The sequence below is a fragment of the Paroedura picta genome, chromosome 6 (assembly GCF_049243985.1).
Source record: "Paroedura picta isolate Pp20150507F chromosome 6, Ppicta_v3.0, whole genome shotgun sequence".
Taxonomy (NCBI): Eukaryota; Metazoa; Chordata; class Lepidosauria; order Squamata; family Gekkonidae; genus Paroedura; species Paroedura picta.
The window spans coordinates 15,286,119-15,309,939 of NC_135374.1; the positions used below are offsets into that span (position 1 = coordinate 15,286,119).

The 23,821-nt window shown below is 47.9% G+C and overlaps 1 protein-coding gene across 3 annotated transcripts in view; it reads left to right on the forward strand.

Moving 5' to 3' along the window:
* CNTN5 (contactin 5) overlaps nt 1-23,821 on the forward strand; it is a 744,496-nt gene that overhangs the window by 671,866 nt on the left and 48,809 nt on the right. For all 3 annotated transcript variants that reach the window (XM_077341497.1, XM_077341498.1, XM_077341499.1), the window contains exons 16-18: nt 1,013-1,133; nt 11,143-11,301; nt 12,110-12,259. In XM_077341497.1, the coding sequence (XP_077197612.1) occupies nt 1,013-1,133; nt 11,143-11,301; nt 12,110-12,259 (430 nt within the window). The remainder of the gene's footprint in view (nt 1-1,012; nt 1,134-11,142; nt 11,302-12,109; nt 12,260-23,821) is intronic.

Sequence of the window (23,821 nt, forward strand, 5' to 3'; positions counted from 1 at the left end):
TGAAAAGCAGTGAGGCTCAGAGAGCCCTGATATTATTGAAGAAGAAGACTTGTTTCTTATATACTGCTTTTCTCTACCCGAAGGAGGCTCCAAGCAGCTTACAGTAGTCGTCTTCCCTTTCCTCTCCCCACAACAGACACCCTATGAGATGGATGAGGCTGAGAGAGCTCTGATATCACTGCTCGGTCAGAACAGCTTTATCAGCACCGTGGCAAGCCCGAGGTCACTCAGCTGGCTCCATGTGGGGAAGTGCAGAATCCCTCACAGTAAGAAGGAAGTGGGAAAAGGGGAGAGACTATAGGAATGTGAGAGTCCAGCTGATTGCTCCCAATAAGCAGACTTTGTTGAAGAAAATCTCTTTATTGAAGATAGAATGATGCTAACATCTCTGAACCTTTGCTAAGACTGAAGCGCCCAGGGACCATTGCTGCTTCTTAACCTCCAATCCTCTGCCTCCCCCCTCCCCCCATACACTTGTTTGGGTGCAAAACACTGTGGATTCCATCTGCTATAGCCAGGCCAGGAAGACACAACTGGAGCCTCTGGTCCTAAGGTCAGAGAGAGATAAAGCATTCCCACAGACCAAACAACTTTACAACCAGAATCCCTGTTGCAAACTACTCTATCCAAAACCAGCCATGTTCACACCTAAAACAGTCAATTATACAGAATGAAAAGCAGATAGAAACATACAGCGAAAGCTTGGATACAGGGTTTTGACAAGGAGTTTTCAGGAGAAGGAAGAAGGACATAGTGGGGGAGGGGAAAACATAATGCTTCCCACAAGTGTACTTGTACATTTATAATGATCACAATAATTAGTATAGAACTTCCTGTACCGCTGGTTTTGAGTGTGGAGAATGGGGGAGAACCAGTGTCATGGTGCTTTATGAAACGTACCCCCCAAAAAATACCACTTAAAAGCTCATTGTCTTATTTTAGAAAGAAAGACATATCGGGAGGTTTTTTGGGGTTTTTTTTACAACAATGCTTTTATCATTTCATTTTGCAGCAAGAATCCTCTGCAGATTTAATGATCAGGAACATTCTTCTGGTGCATGCTGGGAGATATGGCTGCAGGGTACAGACCACAGCAGACAGTGTGTCAGATGAGGCAGAACTTCTTGTTAGAGGTGAGTATGCTAATCACACAGTCTGAGGAGACGATCAACATAAATTATCATACAAAGGCATTCAAATGCACCTGGCTTTCAAGCATTTCACTACCATGAGCTGTACTTGCTGCTCTCTCTCTCTTTTCCCCCACTTTTGGTCTTTGAAAACAAGAACGTGTGGTTAAAGTTTGCAGAAGCAGATAATGAATAGCCTGAATACTGACTTTATTTTCGGGATTCAGTGGGTGTTTTAAGAAAACGACTCAAGACTCAAACAGATGGGTGTAGTCTGTATTAGACGAATAACCTTGGCCCTACACAAATATACTTGGAGGAGAGTTTTCTGTAAGAAAGTCGTTCTTGTCCACTTATGGAAAGGCTATCTGGGATACAAACAAACCCCCCCTCTGAAATGAAATTAAAAAGACAACCTAAAAGGGGCGAAAATCAAGACTGGCTGCAGATCAACAGGAAGCATCACACCCTCATACTTCCTGGCTACAGATTAACAGGAAGCATCACACTCTCGTACTTCCTGTTTCCTTCCCATCCTCCAAAGCCTTGCACGTTGACTCTTCTATGCAGGCCAAGGAAACGTCTTAGTATTGACATGTCCCATGTGATCTATTTCTCATCTGGGCAGTGATGTTGTGTATTCCTGAATCTGGGGGGAAGCACAGTGGGAGGACTCCTGGAATTCTGGCCCTTCTGGACTTCCTGATGGCACCCAGGAATGGTTTAAGGATTTGAAGAGCCCATAGTACCACAGACAGTTTAAGGATTTGTGTGGGCCTAGCTGAGTACAATTGCATCAGGAGCAGCCAGACTGGGGACAGAGAGCCCCCCCCATAGTTGAAAGGTCACTCCAAGTGCCCTTAAAGAGGGAAAGGGGGGGAGGAGAGAGGCTACAGCCCTCATCCATGGGGGGGAGGTACCATGTGGGGCCCCTGGAAGCATGGGGCTCATACCATGTGCTACATTTGCTATATGGGATCTACCAGCCCTGATGGTATCTTGGCTCTGGCCACTGTGTGACATTGCATGACACTGTGTGTCATGAGAACACTGAAGGCTCCATGCTTCATGCCTTCCTGAAGAGTTTCATATAACAGTACAAAGTACAAAGACTGAACTTTCCCCTCCCCCCACCACCCCAATAGTTTTCATTACATATTATGGCGCTGTGACAATTTCAAATGCATAATTATATTGTATTGAAGAACATTTTGGACAGCAGAGGTCAAAGAAGATAGCTGTAACTGTGAGGCTCTCATGAACCAAGAACTTCTGGTCTTACCTCAGAACAGCCTTTCTCACCTTTTTACCCTTGAGAAACCCCTGAAACATTCTTCAGGGAACCCGAGAAGTGTCATGATAGTGTCATATATGGTTGGGAAACATTGCTGTGTACACATGACCCGGGCTCCTCCCCTTCCCACCCCCTCTAGGCCCATCACAGGCCATTTTGGGAGAGGAGGCAGATCAACATGACCATTCCTTCGGGTAGAAAAAAGCGGCATATAAGAACCATGTCAGGTGCCCCTTCCATTCCACCCAGGTGCCTTTTCAGATCCCCTCTCTGATCTGTCCAGGTTGCCCTGATCCCTGCTTCCTGCCTTCCTCCCCCCCCCCTTTTTCCCTGTCTCCGGGCTGTGATGCCGCTCTTAGATCGGACCCAGGTTTTATAGGCACATGTGTAGAACCGTTCCCCCTCCTCCCCAGGAGCGCCAAAAAACCTTTCCCAAGTGTTTGAATCCAGCCGGGTGTGAAATACTGAAGCCCAGCAGGCTGGAATGCCTGCTCAAGTTTTAACACTTCAAAGCTGAGCACCAGATCTCACCGCCCAAAGAGAGGGGAAGGGGAAGATGGGGGGGGGGAGGCAAGAAGCAGTGATCAGAGCAACCTGGAGAGATCAGAGAGGTGATCTGAAGAGGCACCTGGGTGGAACAGAAGGGGCACCTGACAAACCTTCTTCTTCATGTATAGTCATATTACCCAGTAAATGTTGAACACTGCAGGTCCCCTCCTCTGCGGCCAACAGGAACCGCTCCCTGCCCTCCTCCAAATCACAGCCGTTCAAATACTTAAAGAGAGCCATCACATCCCCTCTCAACCACCTTTTCTCCAGGCTGAACTTTCCCAAACCCTCCAGCCTTTCCTCATAGGGCTTGCCCCCCCCCCCCCCATTCTACAACTTATCCAGACAGTACGCTCTTCTTTCATGCCAAGGCCACGATGACACGGTCGCTCATTGGATTTTCCCCAAAGGGACTTTATTATCTGAGCCCCGTCTGGACTGAAGTTCCCTTGATTTGGTTTGCAAACTTTGTGGCGTATCAAACCTGAGCTAATAATTGGCATTGATAAGTAGTCTCGTGGTACTCTCTGCTTCTGGCAGCATCTCCGCCGTAGCACCGTAACCTATCCATCCACCGGAGCTTCTGTAGTAACTGATTACAACCCATTTCTCTTTCTTCCTCTTTCTTCCTCTTTCTCTCTCTCTCTGTCTCTCTCTCTCTGTCTCTCTCTCTCTCTGTCTCTCTCTCTGTCTCTGTCTCTCTCTCTGTCTCTGTCTCTCTCTCAGCCATACTTTCTCACTCTCCATAAGTACTTGGCATGGCATGCTCTCCATTATTCCAACAAGTTTGCTGTCAAGCTCCTGACAGGCATAATCTTTTAGTCTATATGGGGCTTAAATTGAACATTGCATCACTCTGCCTAGTGACATCTATTATGCCCGAGATTGCAGAATGCACGGACATGCAAAGGGGAAAAGACCACCAGTGGCTCACCCAGAAATCCCACTGGTGCATTACAAAGGGAATATTTGTCTTATGAATCTGCACTTTTACCATTTTTTAAAAAATCCTAATTTATAAAGTACCCCAGAGTTTCTTCCCTTCCTTCCCTCTCTTCAAGAATGGCCCATTATCCTTTATTTCTCAGGGCGCTGTTCTAGTTTATCCAAATAAAATAAAACCCTTTGGGGTTTTTTTATCTCACAGGTTTGCCGGCAATTTTTTTTTAAAGGCCTTCGGTGGAATCACAATTCACTGGCTTGTCCTGAGCAGCTTATGTGATCTCAGTAATTATTCTTCTTCATTCTTCCCCTTGTTGCTTCTGATGTTCCATTTATGGTCCCACTAATTGCTAACAATGGCATGAATCAAAGACTGCCATCCATCTCATTAACGGCAAGGAGCAATGATGACTTTGCTGATGAAATAGATGCCTCGGATTTTATGCGGAGTACTTCTTAAATTTGTGGTCGAACGGCATGCCCTGACCTGGACGGGCCAGGATAGCCCAATCTTGTCAGGCCTCAGGAGCTAAGCATGGTCAGCTCTGGTCAGTATTTGAATGGAAGATCACCAAGGAAGTCCAGGGTTCCTCATAGAATCATGGAACAATAGAGTTTAATGGACCTCCTGGGTCATCTAGTCCAATCCCCCTTGCAGGAGACTCACATCCCTATTGCTCATCCACTGTAACCTGCCACCCCTTTGAGCCTTCACAGAATCAGCCTCTCTGTCAGATGGCTAGCCAGCCTCTGTTTAAATATCTCCAAAGATGGAGAACCCACCCCCTCCCGAGGAAGCCTGTTCCACTGAGGAACCACTGTAACTGTCAGGAACTTCTTCCGGATGTTTAGACGGAATTTCTTTTGAATCCCTGCACAGGGGTAGGCAGTAGCAAACCACATCTGAATGTCTCTTTCCTTGAAAACCCTACAAGGTTGCCTTAAGTCAGCTGCAATATGACAACACTTAGAATCATAGAATCATAGAGCTGGAAGGGGCCATACAGGCCATCTTGTCCAACCCCTGCTCTGTACAGGATCAGCCTAAAGCATCCATGATAAATATTTGTCCAGCTGCTGACTGAAGACTCCCAGTGAAGGGGAGCTCACCACCTCCTTAGGCAGCCGATTCCATTGCTGAACTACTCTGATGGTGAATTCCCTGCCACCCTTGCTATCTAGAACTATTCTCCATGTCGTTTAAAGCCATTGCTGTGTGTCCTCTCATCTGCTGCCAACAGGAAACATTCTCTGCCCTCCTCCAAGAGACAACCTTTCAAATACCTAAAGAGAGCCATCATGTCTCTTCTTAGCTTCTTCTGCCGGCTGCACATTCCCAAGTCCCTCCACCTTTCTTCATAGGGCTTGGTCCCTTGGCCCATCACCCAAAGTAGTGTGTGCTATCCCAAGGCTGGAAAAAGTTCCTTGATCCTAAGAAGCTTTCCCCCAATTTAAGTGTTTAAGACTTAAGTCTTGTTTAACCTGGAGGAAGTCTCCTTCAACTTGAAGAAGGCTTCAGGTTTTGTTTAGTGGACAACCTATGGGGATGCATCACAGCAATGTCTGAAGCGGCCTTTGGCTGAACCAGGCCATCGAGATGGGAATTGCCTACTCAGACTGGTAGCAGCTCCCCAGGGTCTCAGGGAGAAGTCTTTCACATCACCTACTGCCTGGACCTTTTTTACCTGGAGATCTCAGGGATTGTACCTGAGACCTTCTGCTAGCCAAGCAGATGCTCTGCCACTGAGCCACTACCTTGCCCATCACACCTAGTCCTACCAATTTGTTCTGTATACTGGCTAGATCAGTCTTTTTCAAGCTTTTGACCATGGAGGATCCACTCAAATATTTTCCAGGCTTCGAGGACCCCTGTAAGTGGTGACATGCTCCTTCAGAAAAGTGGGTGTGGAAGTAAGATTCAGAAGCCAGCAAATCAACTGATGGGTCATTTATTGTTTCCATTTTGGAGAAAGAGACTAGGCCTGGAGAGCAACAAGGGAAGTGGGCTCCAGTTACTTCTAGCGACGTCAGCGGCCATCCAAACTTCTGGGAAAGGCTGTGTAACCCCTCCAGAGCTCTCAATTAACCCCAGGGCTGTCCAGAAACCCTGATAGGAAATCCCTGGGTTTGATGTTCTGCAGAGAAATCTCAGATGGCTGGACGTCAGTCCCATTTCAGGTGGACACACAGTGTAATCCTTCTCTGTTGACACTAGGTCAGACACCTGTGAGCACCGCTGTCACCTACCTCTGCTTGCACATGTGGAAACATCTCCTGCAAGCAAAGCACATCTTTTCACCTTGGATGCTCTTTTGATGCAAGGATGCTTTCAGCGAAGCCATTCCTCATGTGTACCCTAAGTTAATGCAGCTGAAGGGAAAACTCTACTGTAAATGCTTGAGATGCACAATGTAAATCCACTCTGATAACTTAATGGCGTTGGAGAGTCTGAGTAAACTATATGACTGCCACCTACTGGACAAGGAAGTAATCACAGCTCCTGGGTCTATGGACTCCCTTTTCAACCCTGTCCTCTAAGAAAATCTGCAAAGACTCCTATCTTCAGATCTTGAAAATACTTCCAGTGGTGGGGGCAAAATCTTTGATCCCACTAAAAAGCAGTTAAACTGGCATACCTATGTGGCCACCCATGACCCCTTCCCTAAATTCAAAACAAGTATAAAGCATCCGGCTGTGTTCCCACACTAAAAGCCTGCATTAACCGTGCTAGTCTCTATGACATTCCAAGCCATTGACATCAGCTACTCAAGGTCAGACTAGGAAGATAACACGGGAGAGAGTTTTGTCGAAATTCGCCACACAATTAATTTGCGGTCAACAGAATGAATGAGAACAAAACCATTGCAAGACAGAACCAACGGCATAGGCTGTAGGAACAGATCAAGGCAAAATGTAAGAAGGTGGGAATAGAATCACAGAATCACAGAATCATAGAATCAATGAATCATGAACATCTGGAGGACCACAGGTTGACTACCCCTGCTCTACATGACAGGCTGCTGGTAGCACTGCTAGGGATGGTAGGTGAATTTCCTCCAGGCCAGGCTGGATTCTCAAGATTTTTGGTGTGGGAGATCACTTGGGCATGGAATTGGAGTCACTGTGGGTGGGCAGGTAGTTGCAAATTTCTTGCATTCTGCAGGCGCCTTCCAACTCTATGATTCTAGGGAGGGTGAATATGGTACCATTGTCATAGGCAGATTCTTACTCAGGTTGTTGGGATGGGGCCAAGGGACCAAGCCCTATGAAGATAGGTTGAGGGACTTGGGAATGTTCAGCCTGGAGAAAAGGAGGTTGAGAGGGGACATGATAGCCCTCTTTAAGTATTTGAAAGGTTGTCAAAAGAGTGAAAGAGAGAGATCAAACCATCCAAATAGAGTGATGTTCTCCCACAAGGAATCGCCCTGCCGAAAAGATCATGTACTTAGGTGGATCAGGTAAAAAAAAATAAAAATAATAAAAAGGGGGTGGGGGAGGGCAGGATGCTGTTTCTGCTGGCTGCAGAGGAGAGGACACGCAGTAATGGGTTTAAACCAGTGGTCCCCAACCTTTATTAGGCTGGGGACCGGCAGGGCATCGGGCCGCGTCCGCGGGGACCGTGCCCTTGTGGGCCACGCCCACGCTTCTGGCCGCACCTGCGAGCCGCACCCGCGGATCGGGCTGCGCCCGGAAGCCACGCCCACGGATCGGGCCGCGAGCCACGCCCGCGGATTGGGCCGCACCTGCGGGCTGCGCCTGCGGATCGGGCCGCGCGGGCGCGGCCTGCACGTGCGCAGCCCGGCCCCGATTCCTTCTCCCCGCCCTCCCGCAGTAAGTAGCTTCCCGGGCCGCAAGCTTGCGGCCTGGGAAGTTTTTTACTGCGGGGGGGGGTGGGGAGAGGGAGCTGCGGCCCGGCGCCATAGCCTTCGCGGCCCGGCGCCGGGCTGCAGCCCGCAGGTTGGGGACCACTGGTTTAAACTACAAGTACAACGATATAGGCTAGATATCAGGAAAAAAAATGTTCACAGTCAGAGCAGTTCAGCAGTGGAATAGGCTGCGTAAAGAGGTGGTGAGCTCCCCCTCACTGGCAGTCTTCAAGCAAAGGTTGGATACACACTTTTCTTGGATGCTTTAGGATGCTTAGGGCTGATCCTGCGTTGAGCAGGGGGTTGGACTAGATGTCCTGTATGGCCCCTTCCAACTCTATGATTCTATGATTCTATGATTCTATGATTTAGATTAGTTCTGAGTTTCTGCCAACCTGGGAACAAGTTAAAATGGCCCACCCTACGGAAAGGAAAGAATACAATTATTTGATGCAAGGGTATCGAGGGGCATTCACTTTGCCTTCCTGTCAGGCTGATGAGTGAATTGAGAGCGTAATGAATAAATGAACGATTTCTCTACATTCTTGACACCACTATTAATTTACTCATTATACTCTTCATTTACTCATTACAAGAGATCTCCAGGCAATGGAGATCAGCTCACCTGGAAAAAATGGCTGCTTTTGAAGGTAGGATCTGTGGCTTTAGACCCCAATGAATTCCCCCCCCCCTTTCCAAACCCTACCTTACTCTAATTCCACCCCCAAAATCACCAGGTATTTCCCAGCCTAGAGCTGGCAGCCCCACACCTAAGGAATCAGGGAGAGCAGGGCAAAAATGGCATCAGGAGCACCCTTATATAACATATATGTCAATAAAAATATCATTTCAGCTAGACAGTTCCTAATAATATATTCACAGCCGTCTGTCTTCCTTTATCTCCCTCCCCCAGAAGAAAAGTGTATTCATGAAAATACAAATCCAGCATTCCGCACAGAAAATAATGTATGCCGTACACAGGAAGCTAGCTTGGATATCTACCAGATGTCAAATGAGCTTAAGGATCAGACAGCTACCTAGAAACCGAAGGGTGCTTTAAAGGGGTTAAAAGAAATATCGTATTGAGTGAATGAATGAAAGCCTGGGGCTTAATCCAGCATGAACGTCTCCTCCACGAGCAGCATTGAAATAAATAAAAGCTACAGAAGAACTCGACGATGTTTAAATGATTGTCAGTGGAATGACACTCACGCAAAATTCATTCCTCCCTCCCCGATAAAAGATACTTTCATTGCTCCTTCATTGGACAGTGTCCACCTTAGGATATGGCCCCCAGTAATTTATAAGAGTGATATAGTTATCCTATTAGCCTTTTAATGTAATTGTTGGTTGCTAAAGAGATGTAAGAAATTAAAAGCAGCAAAGAAATTAAAAGACGCTTGCTCCTGGGCAGGAAAGCTATGGCAAATCTAGACAGCATCCTAAAAAGCAGAGACATCACCCTGCCAACAAAACTGCGTTTAGTCAAGGCTATGGTCTTCCCAGTCGCAATGTATGGCGGTGATAGTTGGACCATAAGGAAGGCTGAGCGTCAAAGAATTGAGGCCTTTGAACTCTGGTGCTGGAGAAGACTCTTGCGAGTCCCTTGGACTGCAAGGCGAACAAACCGGTCAGTCCTAGAGGAGATAAGCCCTGACTGCTCCTTAGAAAGCCAGATCCTGAAGATGAAACTGAAATACTTTGGCCACTTCATGAGAAAGAAGAGCCTAATGCTGGGAGCGATTGAGGGCAAAAGAAGAAGGGGACGACAGAGAATGAGGTGGCTGGATGGAGTCACTGAAGCAGTTGGTTCGAACTTAAATGGACTCCGGGGAATGGTAGAGGACAGGAAGGCCTGGAGAATCACTGTCCGTGGTGTCGCGATGGGCCGGACACAACTTCACGCCTAACAACAACAACAAAGAGATATAAAGGTCAGGATATGTTATTTCCAGCAACATCCTCTGTTTTTAAAGATACTGATTTTGGGGGCGTCCATCAAAAGAAACATCAACTCTGAACAATGACCTGTTTTCGCTAATTTTTAGTAAGGAGAACATGACAAGATTGCACTAGCTTTAAGATCCTGTGCCTCCACCTCGTGGTATTTGCCTCAGGGTTGGGATGAAATAGGAAACTGACACAAGAGGACCAGAGCTTGGAATTCTGGACCAGCCATGGGGAGAACTCAGTTTTAGTCACCCATTCCCATGTACCTTGGGACCGTTGTTTCTTCTCACATGGACGCACATGAAGCTTCCTTATACTAAATCAAACCTTTGGTCCATCATCAGTACTGTCTCCTCGGATGGGCAGCTAAAATTACCAGCTGTGGGTTGGGAAATCCCTGCAAGAATTAGGGTGGAGCCAAGGGGCCTGACAGCTTGAAACAACCCTGATCAAACAGTTCAAAGCTTGGCCAGGCAAACCGTGCCCACCTGTTTAGATTTAGATTGAAGGTATCTGATGCGAGTGTTCTGATCTTGATGGAAAGCAAGTAGGCCTTGAACTAGTGCACTTTCTGTAATAAATATTTGCAATTTTTTAAAATTTGCAGCTCAGCCTTTGGGTGCCTAAATTTTCTGGTCCGGTTGGCTTTTGGTTTTGCATGGCTTGCAACGATGAGCCGTTTGCAATCATCCTTAGCAAGCATTCTGCTTCTTCGGCTCCTTAAAAGTGGGGTACGAAAGACCAGCTATGTTCCCAGTCGCAATGTATGGCTGAGAAAGTTGGACCATAAGGAAGGCCGAGCGTCAAAGAATTGAGGCTTTTGAACTCTGGTGCTGGAGAAGACTCTTGCGAGTCCCTTGGACTGCAAGGCGAAGTCTTCTTCTCCTGCAAGGCAAGTCTTCTTCTCAGACCAAATAGCCATTCCCAGGAGGGTGAGCCTTGCATGGAGGCATCCCAATGGGGGCACATGCTTCAGAAGACACACAGATTGAGATGGCGAGTGTCAATGCCGTCCCAAGCAGAGTTGCACCCTTCTAAGTCCGATGCCCTTTAGCATGGCACTGTGCGTGTCTAGGCATTCGTAGGATTAATTAGCACAAAGGCAAAGATACGTCTCGTGTAATGCATTTGTGTAATGCCAGTTTGGTGTAGTGGTTAGGGGTGTGGACTTCTAATCTGGCATGCCAGGTCCGATTCTGCACTCCCCCACATGCAACCAGCTGGGTGACCTTGGGCTCACCACGGCACTGATAAAACTGTTCTGATCGGACAGTGATATCTCTCTCAGCCTCACCCACCCCACAGGATGTCTGTTGTGGGGAGAGGAATGGGAAGCCGCTTTGAGCCTCCTTCGGGTAGGGAAAAGCGGCATATAAGAACCAACTCTTCTTTTTCTTCTTCTTCCTCTTAGGTCCACCTGGGCCACCTGGAGTCGTGATTGTTGAAGAAATCACCGAAACGACAGCAACTCTTTCTTGGACTCCTGGGGCAGACAATCACAGCCCCATTACGTCCTACAACCTGCAAGCACGAAGTCCCTTCTCCCTGGGCTGGCAGACCGTGAAAACAGGTGAGAAGATATTTTTATTTTATTTCTTTAAAAAGAAACCCAATTGATAGACAAACATCCACCAGGGATGGCACATCAAAACCTGGAAGCTGGAGCCATTTTGCAGCTGAGTGTGTGTTGGGAAGGCTCCTTTCAACCCCTGTTACATTATCACCTGCAGTGCACTTTCATGATGGTGTGCACTTTTGTAACCAGTTGCAAACGTTACGTAAAGTGTGTCGAACATGCATTACCCAGTGTGCGCGTAAGTAGCTGAAGAGAAGGGAAACGGCGTGCTCAAAGTGAGCTTGAAAATGTCATCAGAACTATCCATGTCAAATTTGGGGGGAGTGAAAAAAAATTAAGTTAAAGTAAAGCTACCAGTTACACGATGCATATTGAGACTGCTTCCATGGGGGAGGGGGGGTGATGGAAAATGCACCTTTTCTACAGTAAGAAGAGGAGCTGGGAAGCAGGCAGAAGTGGTTTCTCCGAACCCATTTCCCATGCCTCTTGCTGCTGTTGCTCACCCTCCCCCACTCCCTTTTCCTGCATTGCATCAGCGCAAAAGTGCTTGATAGGGGTTGCATGGGGCCTCCTCACAGCCTGGCCACTGCCCCATTCCCTTCTATTTCCACTGAGAGAAGAAAAGCCTCTTAAAGCAGGGGTAGTCAACCTGTGGTACTCCAGATGTTCATGGATGACAATTCCCATGAGCCCCTGCCAGCAAACGCTGTAGTCCATGGGCATCTGGAGAACCACAGGTTGACTACCCCTGGGTACAGGTTATCTTCTTGACTGAATGATTCCCTTCCCTCTGTCTTTGCAGTTCCGGAAAATATCAGCGGTGACTTGGAGTCTGCCATGGCGGTTGATCTGAACCCTTGGGTGGAATATGAGTTCAGAGTTGTAGCCACTAACAAAATTGGGACTGGAGATCCAAGCGCGCCATCTAGAGTGATCAGGACCAAGGAGGCTGGTAGGAACCCTGGTTGTTTATTTAGAAATATACAATCGGAGAGCTGGAATGGGTCATACAGGCCACCCAGTCCAACCCCCTGCTCAATGTAGGATCAGACTAAAGTGTTATTCATTCATTCATTCATTCATTCATTCATTCATTCATAGTTTGTCTTTTTCTCTGAGACTCCAGGTGGGCTACATGCAATCAGTGGAATAATTGCATTTCGAAATGGGGCTGTTGCCTAAACAAAACATAATAATGAAACATGTCGTGTTAAACAATGCAGAGTTCGGCATTGCATCCATCAATACACAACATATTTTCTTAGAAGCATCTGTTACAGTGTTGCCCTGTCTGCTTTATAGAAATGCCCCCTTGTACAGGTCTGTTTTACGTAGCTCATGAAATGTCAGGAGCATGGGAGTCTTCCTGGCATCCTCAGGCAGGCCATTCCACCAGGTGAGGCCCGCTACAGAGAAAACACCTGTGCAGGCAGCTGTTCGTCTCACCTGTTTGAGCAAAGTGGTTGTGGCAAGACATAAGTGTTGAGGCACCTGGGAAAGCCAGTGCCTTGAATTGCTCTCGGCAACTGATGGGCAGACAATGAGTGTAATGTGCCTTCTTTACTCAACTCCTAATAAGAATTGAGATGCTGCCTTTTGCCCCGGCTGGAGTCTCTGAGCTTTATTCAGGAGGTGATCTAGGGAGAGCAGAGGTAGTCAACCTGTGGTCCTCCAGATGTTAATGGACTACAGTTCCCATGAGCCCCTGCCAGCGTTTGCTGGCAGGGGTTCATGGGAATTGTAGTCCATGAACATCTGGAGGACCACAGGTTGACTACCGCTGATGTAGACTACATGATAGTTATCTAGTTCTGTTACTGTGGCATGGATCCAGGTGGCTCAATCAGCCAAGGCAAGGGAGAGGCCCTCTTCCAGGTTCCTCTCCACCTCCTTCCCTATCTGAATCTGGGACATGCAATCAAATCCAGACCCATATGGGCACTGCTGGAGCACTGGAAGCCTGGAGCTGGAGCACGGGAGCTAGTGTGATGTAGTGGTTAAGAATGGTGGTTTCGAATCTGGCGAGCCAGGATTGATTCCCTACTCCTCCATATGCATAACACAGAGCAGGGGTCCCCAACCTTTTGACACATGGGGCCGCGTTAGCATGCGCAGTGCCTAAAGAGGGCCACATCTTAAACCAAGATGTAAGAAAATTATCAACCTGCTTATTTAGAACAAAAGTAAACATTCAAAGGTAAATGAAGAAATGTTTAATGAAGCCCACTTTGGAACAAGATTTTACTATGGAATCTTTTTATTTAGCTATGCATGCTTACCTAGTCAGTGTGATTTTTGTGGCTATTTCTGTTAGCCAAGGCATTGATGGCCAAGTCTTGCTGGCAGGGGCTCATGGGAATTGTAGTCCATGAACATCTGGAGGACCACAGGTTGACTACCCCTGATTTAAAGCCCCAAAAGCCATCTCCTTCCGAAAACCTAGCCTAAGATAAGACTTGACAAGGTCCATAGCAGAGGAGTTATCTGAAAAGAGCTGGCATTGTTCTTCCCCCAGTGAAGGCTTGGCAGCACTGATGCCTGTTTTTGTATGTGAAAATTGAAGGATTGGGGGGAGATTATAGCCACTCCCTGAGTGAGGCTCTGGATCCACATTTAAAGAAGAGAAGGGTTGGAGGAGGGCAGGATGCTGGGAGAAGGGCAGGATGCTGTTTCTGTTGGCTGCAGAGGAAAGGACACGCAGTAATGGGTTTAAACTACAAGTACAAGGATATAGGCTAGATATCAGGAAAAATATTTTCACAGTCAGAGTAGTTCAGCAGTGGAATAGGCTGCCTAAGGAGGTGGTGAACTCCCCCTCACTGGCAGTCTTCAAGCAAAGGTTGGAGACACACTTTTCTTGGATGCTTTAGGATGCTTTGGGCTGATCCTGCGTTGAGCAGGGGGTTGGACTAGATGGCCTGTATGGCCCCTTCCAACTCTATGATTCTATGATTCTATGGTTCTTAGTACCCTGCTTTCTACTATCTAAACGAGTCTCAAAAGTGGTTTCCCATTGTCTAACCTTCCTCTCCCCACAACAGACACCTATGTGGTAGGTGGGACTGAGAGAGCTTTGAGAGAACTGTGACTGGCCCAAGGTGACTGGCCCAGCTGGCTTCATGGGGAGGAATGGGGAATCAAACCCAGATCAGAGGCTGCTCTTCTTAACCACTATACCATGCTGGGTGTGCCTTTTCCTAATGTGGTCTATAGACTCTGAAGTTACTCTTTGGCCTGTGAGATTCCGAATAGCAAAACCTTGATCGCTGTGTCCTTAGGTGGGCCTCCTCGATGGGAATTTCACAGACTACGGCATTTCACAGTTCTCTCATTGTTGGCTTCTAATCTGTTGTCGCTCAATAAATTTATATTGGATTTCAGCAGTTGGTTTCATTCAATTAGCGTTGCTCGGATTCCTAGACAATGATGCACCTGGTTAATTAATATTCAGTGCTATTCTTGTATGCTTGCTTGCTGCAGAGAAATAGGAACTCAGTCTTGTCTGGTGTTCTTTTATTATGCTGTTGCCCCACATTTTTTTTTCCAAAGAGCTCAGAATGGCAGACAAGATGCTTCCCTTCTCCATTTTATCCTTACAAGAAGCCTGTAAACTGACTGGCTACCAGTGAAGGACTCACCCACCGCCTGTGGAAGGGTCACATTGGCAGCATCATGAAGTTGCCGGTGATGTGGTGTCATTGCTTCAGGCTCAATCCAGAAGCAATGTTTTTGCATTGCCAGCAATGCTCTTAGCCCTTGCCCAACACTCGGAAGCAGGCGTGGAGACCAAGACATAATGAGGAAAGTTTGGGGGAGCTCGGTCTGTTTAGCCTGCAGAGGAGACGACTGAGAGGGGATCTGATAGCCATCTTCAAGTATTTAAAAGGCTGCCATATGGAGGATGGAGCAGAATTGTTCTCTCTTGCCCTGGCAGGACAGACCAGGACCAATTAATGCAAAAGAAATTTCGGCTCAACATCTGGAAGAAGTTCCTGACAGTTAGAGCGGTTTCTCAGTGGAACAGGCTTCCTCGGGAGGTGGTGGGTTCTCCATATTTGGATGTTTTTAAACAGAGGCTGGATAGCCATCTGACGGAGAGGCTGATTCTGTGAAGGCTCAAGGGGGTGGCAGGTTACAGTGGATGAGTGATTGGGATGTGAGTTTCCTGCATAGTGCAGGGGGTTGGACTAGATGACCCATGAGGTCCCTTCCAACTCTATTTTTCCATTTATTTATTTATTTATTTATTTATTTATTTATTTATTTATTTATTTATTTATTCATTTAGATTTCTGTACCGCCCATTTCTTTGCAGCTCTATGATTCTATGATTCTATGATCCTATGATCAGGAGTTATGTGAAACCCTATGGTTTCTCAACAGCCCTGGAAGGGTTTCACCGATTGCATGGGAGTTCATTAATTCTAAATATTTTCCAAATGTAAAAGAAATCGTTGGGTGATATGACCACATATGGTTTTGTTGACCTACCCACTCCTCCCAAAATGGCCAATGATGGGCCTGGAGGGGGTGGGAAGGGGAGGAACCCCTTGCTAGCTGAGGCTCAGTGCACATGGTAGTGACTGGAGTCCAGAGAGGTAAGTACTCTCATTTTAACTTAACAGCAGGGGGTGGCAGGGGGCAATGGAGTGGTGGATCCCTACCCCAGCCCTGTTCCTGGCCCAGGGGTGGGGGTGGCGGGAGGGGGAGGCAATGCAGCATGATGTCACCTCTGGTGGGAGCGTCTGAATGATGTCACTTCTGCTGTGTGACTTCTGGGAGAGTAGCAGGGAGGTGTGGCCTGCTGACATCACTTCCATGGTTTCTTGAAGGCTAAGGAATGTTTCCAGGGTTACTCAACGGTAAAAAGGCTGAGAAAGACAGCTGTATAGTTTAACCACAGGCTTTGGGGCAAACACTATGATGAGAGCCAGCACGGTGTAGCGGTTTAGAGTGACAAACTCCAATCTGGAGAGGCAAGTTCAATTCCCCATTCCTCCACATGCAGCCAGCTGAGGGACCTTGGGCCGGTCAGAGTCTCTCTGTCAGAGCTCTCTCAGCCCTTCCTCCCTCACAGGGTGTCTGTTGTGGAAAGAGGAAGGGGAGGCAGCTGTCTGCCGCTTTGAGACTCCTTTGAGTAGAGAAAAATGGAATACAAAACCTCTCTCTCTCTCTCTGTCTCTCTCTCTCTCTGTGTCTCTGTCTCTCTCTCTCTCTCTGTCTCTCTCTCTCTCTGTCTCTCTCTCTCTCTGTGTCTCTGTCTCTCTCTCTCTCTCTCTGTCTCTCTCTCTCTGTCTCTCTCTCCAGCTCAACTGATATTAACGATGACTGATAACATGTCAAAATCTTTTACCTTAAAAAGGCATGTTAAAAACCAAAGACGCAATTGTTCTGATTCCCATTCTTTATATGTTTATGTTCAGCTTTTGTTCCCGTTCTGCCACACGACAACCCGCCCTTGAGTAGCCCGGCCCGCATTGATTTTTGCAGCTGTTTGCAGCTGTCCTAGATCGGAGTCAAGGCTCTGTGCTATCGAGCCAGAGCTGTGACTGTGGCTGGAGGGTGGGGGTAGGGGTGAGGGGGGGGAGACATCTGGAAGGGACACAAGAGCTTCCTTCTCAGCTCTCCCGCCCCGGCAGCCTGCCTCGTACTTTGCTCCGTTACAGTCTTATGGGAAAGAAGGGAAAAGACATCAAAAATACATGAGCACCTTTGACAAAAAGCCTGTTTGGGGAAGCTTTTCCCCGCCCACCTCCTGATTGAGAGGGCTCTCTGGCCCCGTACGGGCTCGTTCCAGTCAAGACAAATGGCCAGACCGCTCCTGGAGTTCATCCGGGTGGCACAAATCGAAAAGGACAGGGACAGGGAGCGGGAAGCGTGTCCCAGGTGAGGGGCTGCATCCCGCTGCCCTTGTTCTCCGAGGCCTCCGAATGCACAGCCTCGTATTTAAAAGGGCAGCGCCTGCGTTTTAATGGGATGGACGTGTTTGAGAAGCGAGAGAGTCGTTTTCACACCAGCTGGCTTTTGAAAATTTCATGACACAGGTTGCTCTGATTTTGTGTGAGCACTTGCTCCCCCCCCCCACCTCCCCTCCACCGCTGCACTTGTTTAGCCGGCAGAACATTTGATGATCTCTTTCCAGCTTCATAATAAATATATGCACTCTGGCAGCTGCTTTTCCCCCTTGCTCCACGGCGGGGAGGTTGCTAGGCTGGGATTCACATGGCTTTCCCTAGGGGTGACGGCTGTGTCCACATGGCAGCTTTGCTCCAGCTTGGGGTCCAAACCTGGGCAGTGTTTTGTTTTGTTTTTAGTAGAAATGTATCATCTCTGAGAACTATCCACTCTCTGTGCTAACTTACACAATTTTATGTGTCTTAACTGCTTCATTTATATGCCAGCGGGTATAAATGGGGACCCAGCTTGGCTTATGCTGTTCTGAGCTCCTTCATTTTGGCCTCCCAACACCCCTGTGGAGTACTGGCCCAGGGTCCCACAGTACGTTCCCATGGCAGAGTAGGGATTCGAACCTGGATCCCCCAAGTCCTAGGCTGACTAAACACTACATCACACCAGTCCACAGTCTTTTCCTGATGCATGATCCCTGGTGTGTGATCTTCCTCAAACTGGGCTTGATACAATATTTTGGGAAAGATCACAGGAAAAGCATGCTTATATGTCCTGTGTGCATTTTAGCAGGTCCTGCCACATCAGCACCGTTTTCCTTGCCCCAGCCTCACTCCTGACACTGTTCACCACCACTGGTGTCACTGGTTTTTAGTTGCTGTCGGGGTTAAGCGTGGAGAGCCTGTCCTCCAACATTCTGCCAGCTGGGTGACCTTGAGCTAGCCACAGTCCTGTTAGAGCTGTTCTCACTAAGCTGTTCAGCCAGAATTCTCTCAGCCCCAGCTGCCTTACTGTTGTGGGGAGAGAAAGGGAAGGTTTATAAAAACTTGTATGCCATTTGCTAACGGCAGCTCACAGATAAAACAGTGAAATAAAAAACAGAATGTAGCTCAGGGCAGAACATGTGCTTGGCATACCGAAGGTCCCAGGTCTCATCCCCAGCATCTCCAGTTAAAGCAGGTGTAGTCAACCTGTGGTCCTCCGGTTGTTCATGGACTACAATTCCCATGAGCCCCTGCCAGCATTGCTGGCAGGGGCTCATGGGAATTGTAGTCCATGAACATCTGGAGGGCCACAGGTTGACTACCCCTGAGTTAAAGGACCTAGTGGTAGGTGATGTGAAAGGCCTCTGCTTGAGACTCCAGAGAGCTGATGCCTGTCTGAGTAGGCAATACTAACCTTGATGGACCAAAAGCCTGATTCATAATAAGGCAGCTTCGTATGTTCAAAAACAGGTCAATAAAAACACGTTGTGCCGATAAAACAAGTCACGTTTAGAGTAAAATCAAAACAAGCCTGTAAAAGCATTCCAATGAGAACAAGCGAAAACATAGACGCACCTGTTATAACACACCCTGAGCAGCATACAATGAAATTGATCAAAGACCTTAGGCTAGAAGCAAACCATGGCTTGTTTGCATAGAATCATAGAATCATAGAGTTGGAAGAGGCCAAACAGGACATCCAGTCCAACCCCCTGCTCAACGCAGGATCAGCCCAAAGCATCCAGGATAAGGATCTGTCCAACTGATGCTTGAAGACCGCCATTGAGGGGGAGCTCCCCACTTCCTTAGGCACTGCTGAACTAATCTGACTGTGGAAAGCTCATGTTTTAAAAATGACTATACAATGTTTTCAAAAGCAATAAATTTAAACTCTATGAGGAAAAAAATTCCCATGGGTATATTAGAACTCACAACATTTTGATCTTCAGGCTAACAGAGCTACATGACCTAGGTTGCAGTTTGAAGCTGCTAAATAAGTCAATCAGAGCCTCTTGTGGCGCAGAGTGGTAAGGCAGCAGCCATTCAGTCTGAAGCTCTGTCCATGAGGCTGGGAGTTCGATCCCAGCAGCCGGCTCAAGGTTGACTCAGCCTTCCATCCTTCCGAGGTCGGTAAAATGAGTACCCAGCTTGCTGCTGGGGAGTAAACGGCAGCAACAGACCTGCTGATGCCAACTGAGCAGGTCTGTTGGAACTGAGAGCACATTTAAGGTTCCAGTGTCTGGATAGGGGCCGGAGTTCTCCTGAAAATCACAACCGACCTCCAGGCTACAGAGTTCTGTTCCCCTGGAGGAAATGTTTGCCTTGGAGGGTAGACTCTAGGGCAGGGGTGGGCAAAGTGTGGCTCTCCAGATGTCCACGGACTACAATTCCCATGCGCCATTGCCAGGGCATGCTGGCAGGAGCTCACAGGAACTGTGGTCCATGGATATCTGGAGAGCCACATTTTGCCCACCTCTTCTCTAGGGCAGGGGTAGTCAACCTGTGGTCCTCCAGATGTCCATGGACTACAATTCCCAAGAGCACCTGCCAGCATTTGCTGGCAGGGGCTCTTGGGATTTGTAGTTCATGGACATCTGGAGGACCACAGGTTGACTACCCCTGCTCTAGGGCATCAAATCCTTGCTGAGCTTTGTCCCCTTTCCAAGTTCCACCCTCCTACCCCCAGATCTCCAGAAAATTCCCAACTACTCCTGAGATTTTGTTTTGCATGGAAAATCCTGTAGCAGCCTCCGAGCTAGTTTTCAAGGACGTGTGCCTGCCTTTCACTGCCTCCTGAAGCACAGTAGCCCGTTGTAAGAGTGAAGTCTGACAAAACGAATCCCACCCGTGACAGAACATGCCCCACGTAATCTTCCCCACGTGCAAAACTCTCACTCCATCGGACAGAAGCAACATGTGCCTACTCCAGCTTTAGAACAGAACATGTTCTCCCAGATGCACAATCCAATGCAGTGCCTGAAAGGGGCTACTTTGAAACCGGTGTGTCTTGTGACGGGGAAAGGCAAAGGAAATATCAATGAGGGATTCAAAGACCTCTCAAGAAGTGCAGGTAATTTGGCTGCTAGGAAGAATCTTGGATGTACGGGATCTATCTCTCCCCGCATGGGTCAGGAGAAGTGGAGGCTGGTTGGAGTTCAGACTTTTTGAACCGTCCCTTTAACACAGCTTGACTGGCAGCACTTAGCAGGTAACCCAGGGATAATTACATGCCATAAAGAGCCTCACCTGCTGATTTCTCTGGATCAAACCATTGTAGAAAACACAGTAGAGATCAGGCTTACAACCCTAAATCCGACAAACGCCCTTCTCCCTCCTTTAATCTGAAGCCGTAGTAGTTACAAGCAGGAACTGAAAGGGTTTTCCTCCTTCAGAAAAGCATAGATGTTCACAAATGAATTTTAATGGCCGTTTTTATATAGAAGATTATGGGATTGTAACAATTAATGTACTCTGTCCTGGTGGAAAGTGCAGGAAAGCCACAGCCAAATTATGACTATGCTGTAAGGCAGTGGTCCCCAACCTTTTTATCACTGGGGACTGGTCAACGCTTGACAATTTTACTGAGACCCGGGAGGGGGGTATTCTTTTGCCAAGGGATGTCGCCGTCGCCTGAGCCCCTGCTCCACTTGCTTTCCCGCCAGCGCCCCTGACTTCCCGCCGCCCACTGGGGGGTGCTGCCACCAGCAGCTGCTCAGTGACATGCCAAGGGAGAGCCCCAGCCATGGCGGCCGCTGGAGAACACCAAAGGTGAGCCAGTGGCAGAGTGGCAGTGCAGCCCCTGAGGCAGCAGCTGGGGAGGAGGATGAGGAGGAGCTGCAGCCCGGTACTGACTGATCTACGGACCGGCACCAGTCTCCAGACCGGGGGTTGGTGACCACTGCTGTAAGGTTTTCAAGGCAAGCAAGGAAGAGAGGTGATGTACCAGGGCTGGTTCCAGAGAGAGCCAGTTCGCTATAGTGGCTATGAGCAGCAGCCTCTAATCTGGAGAACTGGGTTTGATTCCCCACTCCTCCACATACAGCCTGCTGGATGACCTTGGGTCAGTCACAGTTCTCAGAGCATTCTAAGCCCCACCTCCCTCACAGGGTGTCTGTTGTGGGGAGAGGAAGGGAAGGTAATTGGAAGCCACTTTGAGACTCTTTCGGGTAGACAAAAGTGGCATATCATAGAATCATAGAATCATAGAGTTGGAAGGCGCCATACAGGCCATCTAGTCCAACCCCCTGCTCAATGCAGGATTAGCCCTAAGCATCCTAAAGCATCCAAGAAAAGTGTGTATCCAACCTTTGCTTGAAGACTGCCAGTGAGGGGGAGCTCACCACCTCCTTAGGCAGCCTATTCCACTGCTGAACTACTCTGACTGTGAAAAACTTTTTCCTGATATCTAGCCTATATCGTTGTACTTGAAGTTTAAACCCATTACTGCGTGTCCTCTCCTCTGCAGACAGCAGAAACAGCATCCTGCCCTCCTCCAAGTGACAACCTTTCAAATACTTAAAGAGGGCTATCATGTCCCCTTCTCAACCTCCTTTTCTCCAGGCTGAACATTCCTCATAGGGCTTGGTTTTATATATAATCAACTCTTCTTCTTCTTCTGTAATCTCAGGGCTCTCTCAGCCTCACCTCCCTCACAGGGTGTCTGTTGTGGGGAGAGGAAAGGGAAGGGGAATGTAAGCCGCTTTGAGACTCCTTCAGATAGAAAAAAATGGAGAGTACAAAAATCTGGGCCCCCTTTCTCATTCTGAATTGCTGTTGGGAAGAAAGACAAGTAAATTAGATAATTTGTAAGTGTGTCGACCTTATGGTTGATTCTGAGCCTCTGATCGGTCGATGGAATAATGGACCCGTATTGCCCTGCCAGCATTTTGTGCAGTGATACAGAACCTTTGCCTGTGATTGGTGCCATTGAATTCAATGGACCCTGAAGTCCTGGGCTGTAGCACCACAGGGGCAGTTCCAAGCCATGTTTTTCTTTCCCCATCTGCTATTGTCTGTAATCCCATCCTATGCACATTTGCATGAAAGGGAAACTGACTGAATAAAGTAGGGCTTAGTTGTGGTTAAACATGCATGGAGGTGTGTCATCAAAGGCAAATTAAAGGCCTTCTTCTTATTATTCTGTCATTTCATTGCAAGGAAGTCTGGGAAAGCACTGGAAAGCCTCTTTTTTGGGGGGGAGTGAGGGTGGGGAGAACCCTCAAGTTTGGCCTAGTTGGGTTTAGTTCAGGGGTGGTAAAATTGTGGCTCTCCAGATGTCCATGGGCTATAATGATCATGAACCTCTGCAGGGGCTCATGGTAATTTAGTCCATGGACATCTGGAGAGCCGCAGTTTGGCCACCCATGGCTTAATTAATTACCAGGGGGAAGGAACATCTCAGCATTTACTTGTAGTTCTGGGTTACTTTCCAGTGTGGAAAATGAGCTCTTCAACTTTAGGGTGTTCTGCATCAAGCTGAGATCTGTAGTGCTCTTTGTCCTCTTTTTTCTCAAAAACCTTACAGTTGCCATTATTGTATTCAGTAGTGCGTTTTGGGAAAGGGAGCCATTGGACAAGATTTCTTCCCTGGCTTTGCTATCCCTACTGTTGTTCTCAACCCAGTAACAAAAGGGGTGGCCTAATTAGGTTGGCCTAATTTAGTTGGCAGAGCCTCTTGTGGCGCAGAGGGGTAAGGCAGCAGAAATGCTGTCTGAAGCTGTCTGCCCATGAGGCTGGGAGTTCAGTCCCAGCAGCCGGCTCAAGGTTGACTCAGCCTTCCATCCTTCCGAGGTCGGTAAAATGAGGACCCAGCTTGCTGGGGGGTAAACGGTAATGACTGGTGAAGGCACTGGCAAACCACCCCATATTGAGTATGCCATGAAAACGCTAGAGGGCGTCACCCCAAGGGTCAGACATGACTCGGTGCTTGCACAGGGAATACCTTTACCTTTAATTTAGCTGGATCAGCTAAATACCTGGCTTTGTATTACCGCACCCAGGCGCCGTGTCATTGCACAGAACTAGATCTTATCCAAAACCAGAACCAGTTGAGTCCACCTACTGCTTATCTCTCACTCCACATGCCATTGGTAGAGTTGCCAACCTATTATTGTTGTTGTTGTTGTTATTTCAATTTATTCCCCGCCACTTTCAAGACCGGCTCATGGCGGGTTACACAGTCTTCTAAAATCCCCATTAAAATCCTCATTAAAAGACATAATAAACCCAACATGGTGTAAAAACCTACTCCCAATCCCTACTACTAGAGGGTTGGAGAAGGAGGTCAAAGCGACGTATTACTCATACCCGGAGTGGGCGTAGACCTGGCGGAAGAGTTCTGTTTTACAGGCTCTGCTGGAGGTCTCCTAATGTAACAACTTCCCAACCCAATTCTGACAACACTAACCATTGATCATCATAGAATCATAGAATCATAGAATCATAGAGTTGGAAGGGGCCATAAAGGCCATCTAGTCCAACCCCCTGCTCAACGCAGGACTAGCCCTAAGCATCCTAAAGCATCCAAGAAAAGTGTGTATCCAACCTTTGCTTGAAGACTTCCAGTGAGGGGGAGCTCACCACCTCCTTAGGCAGCCTATTCCACTGCTGAACTACTCTGACTG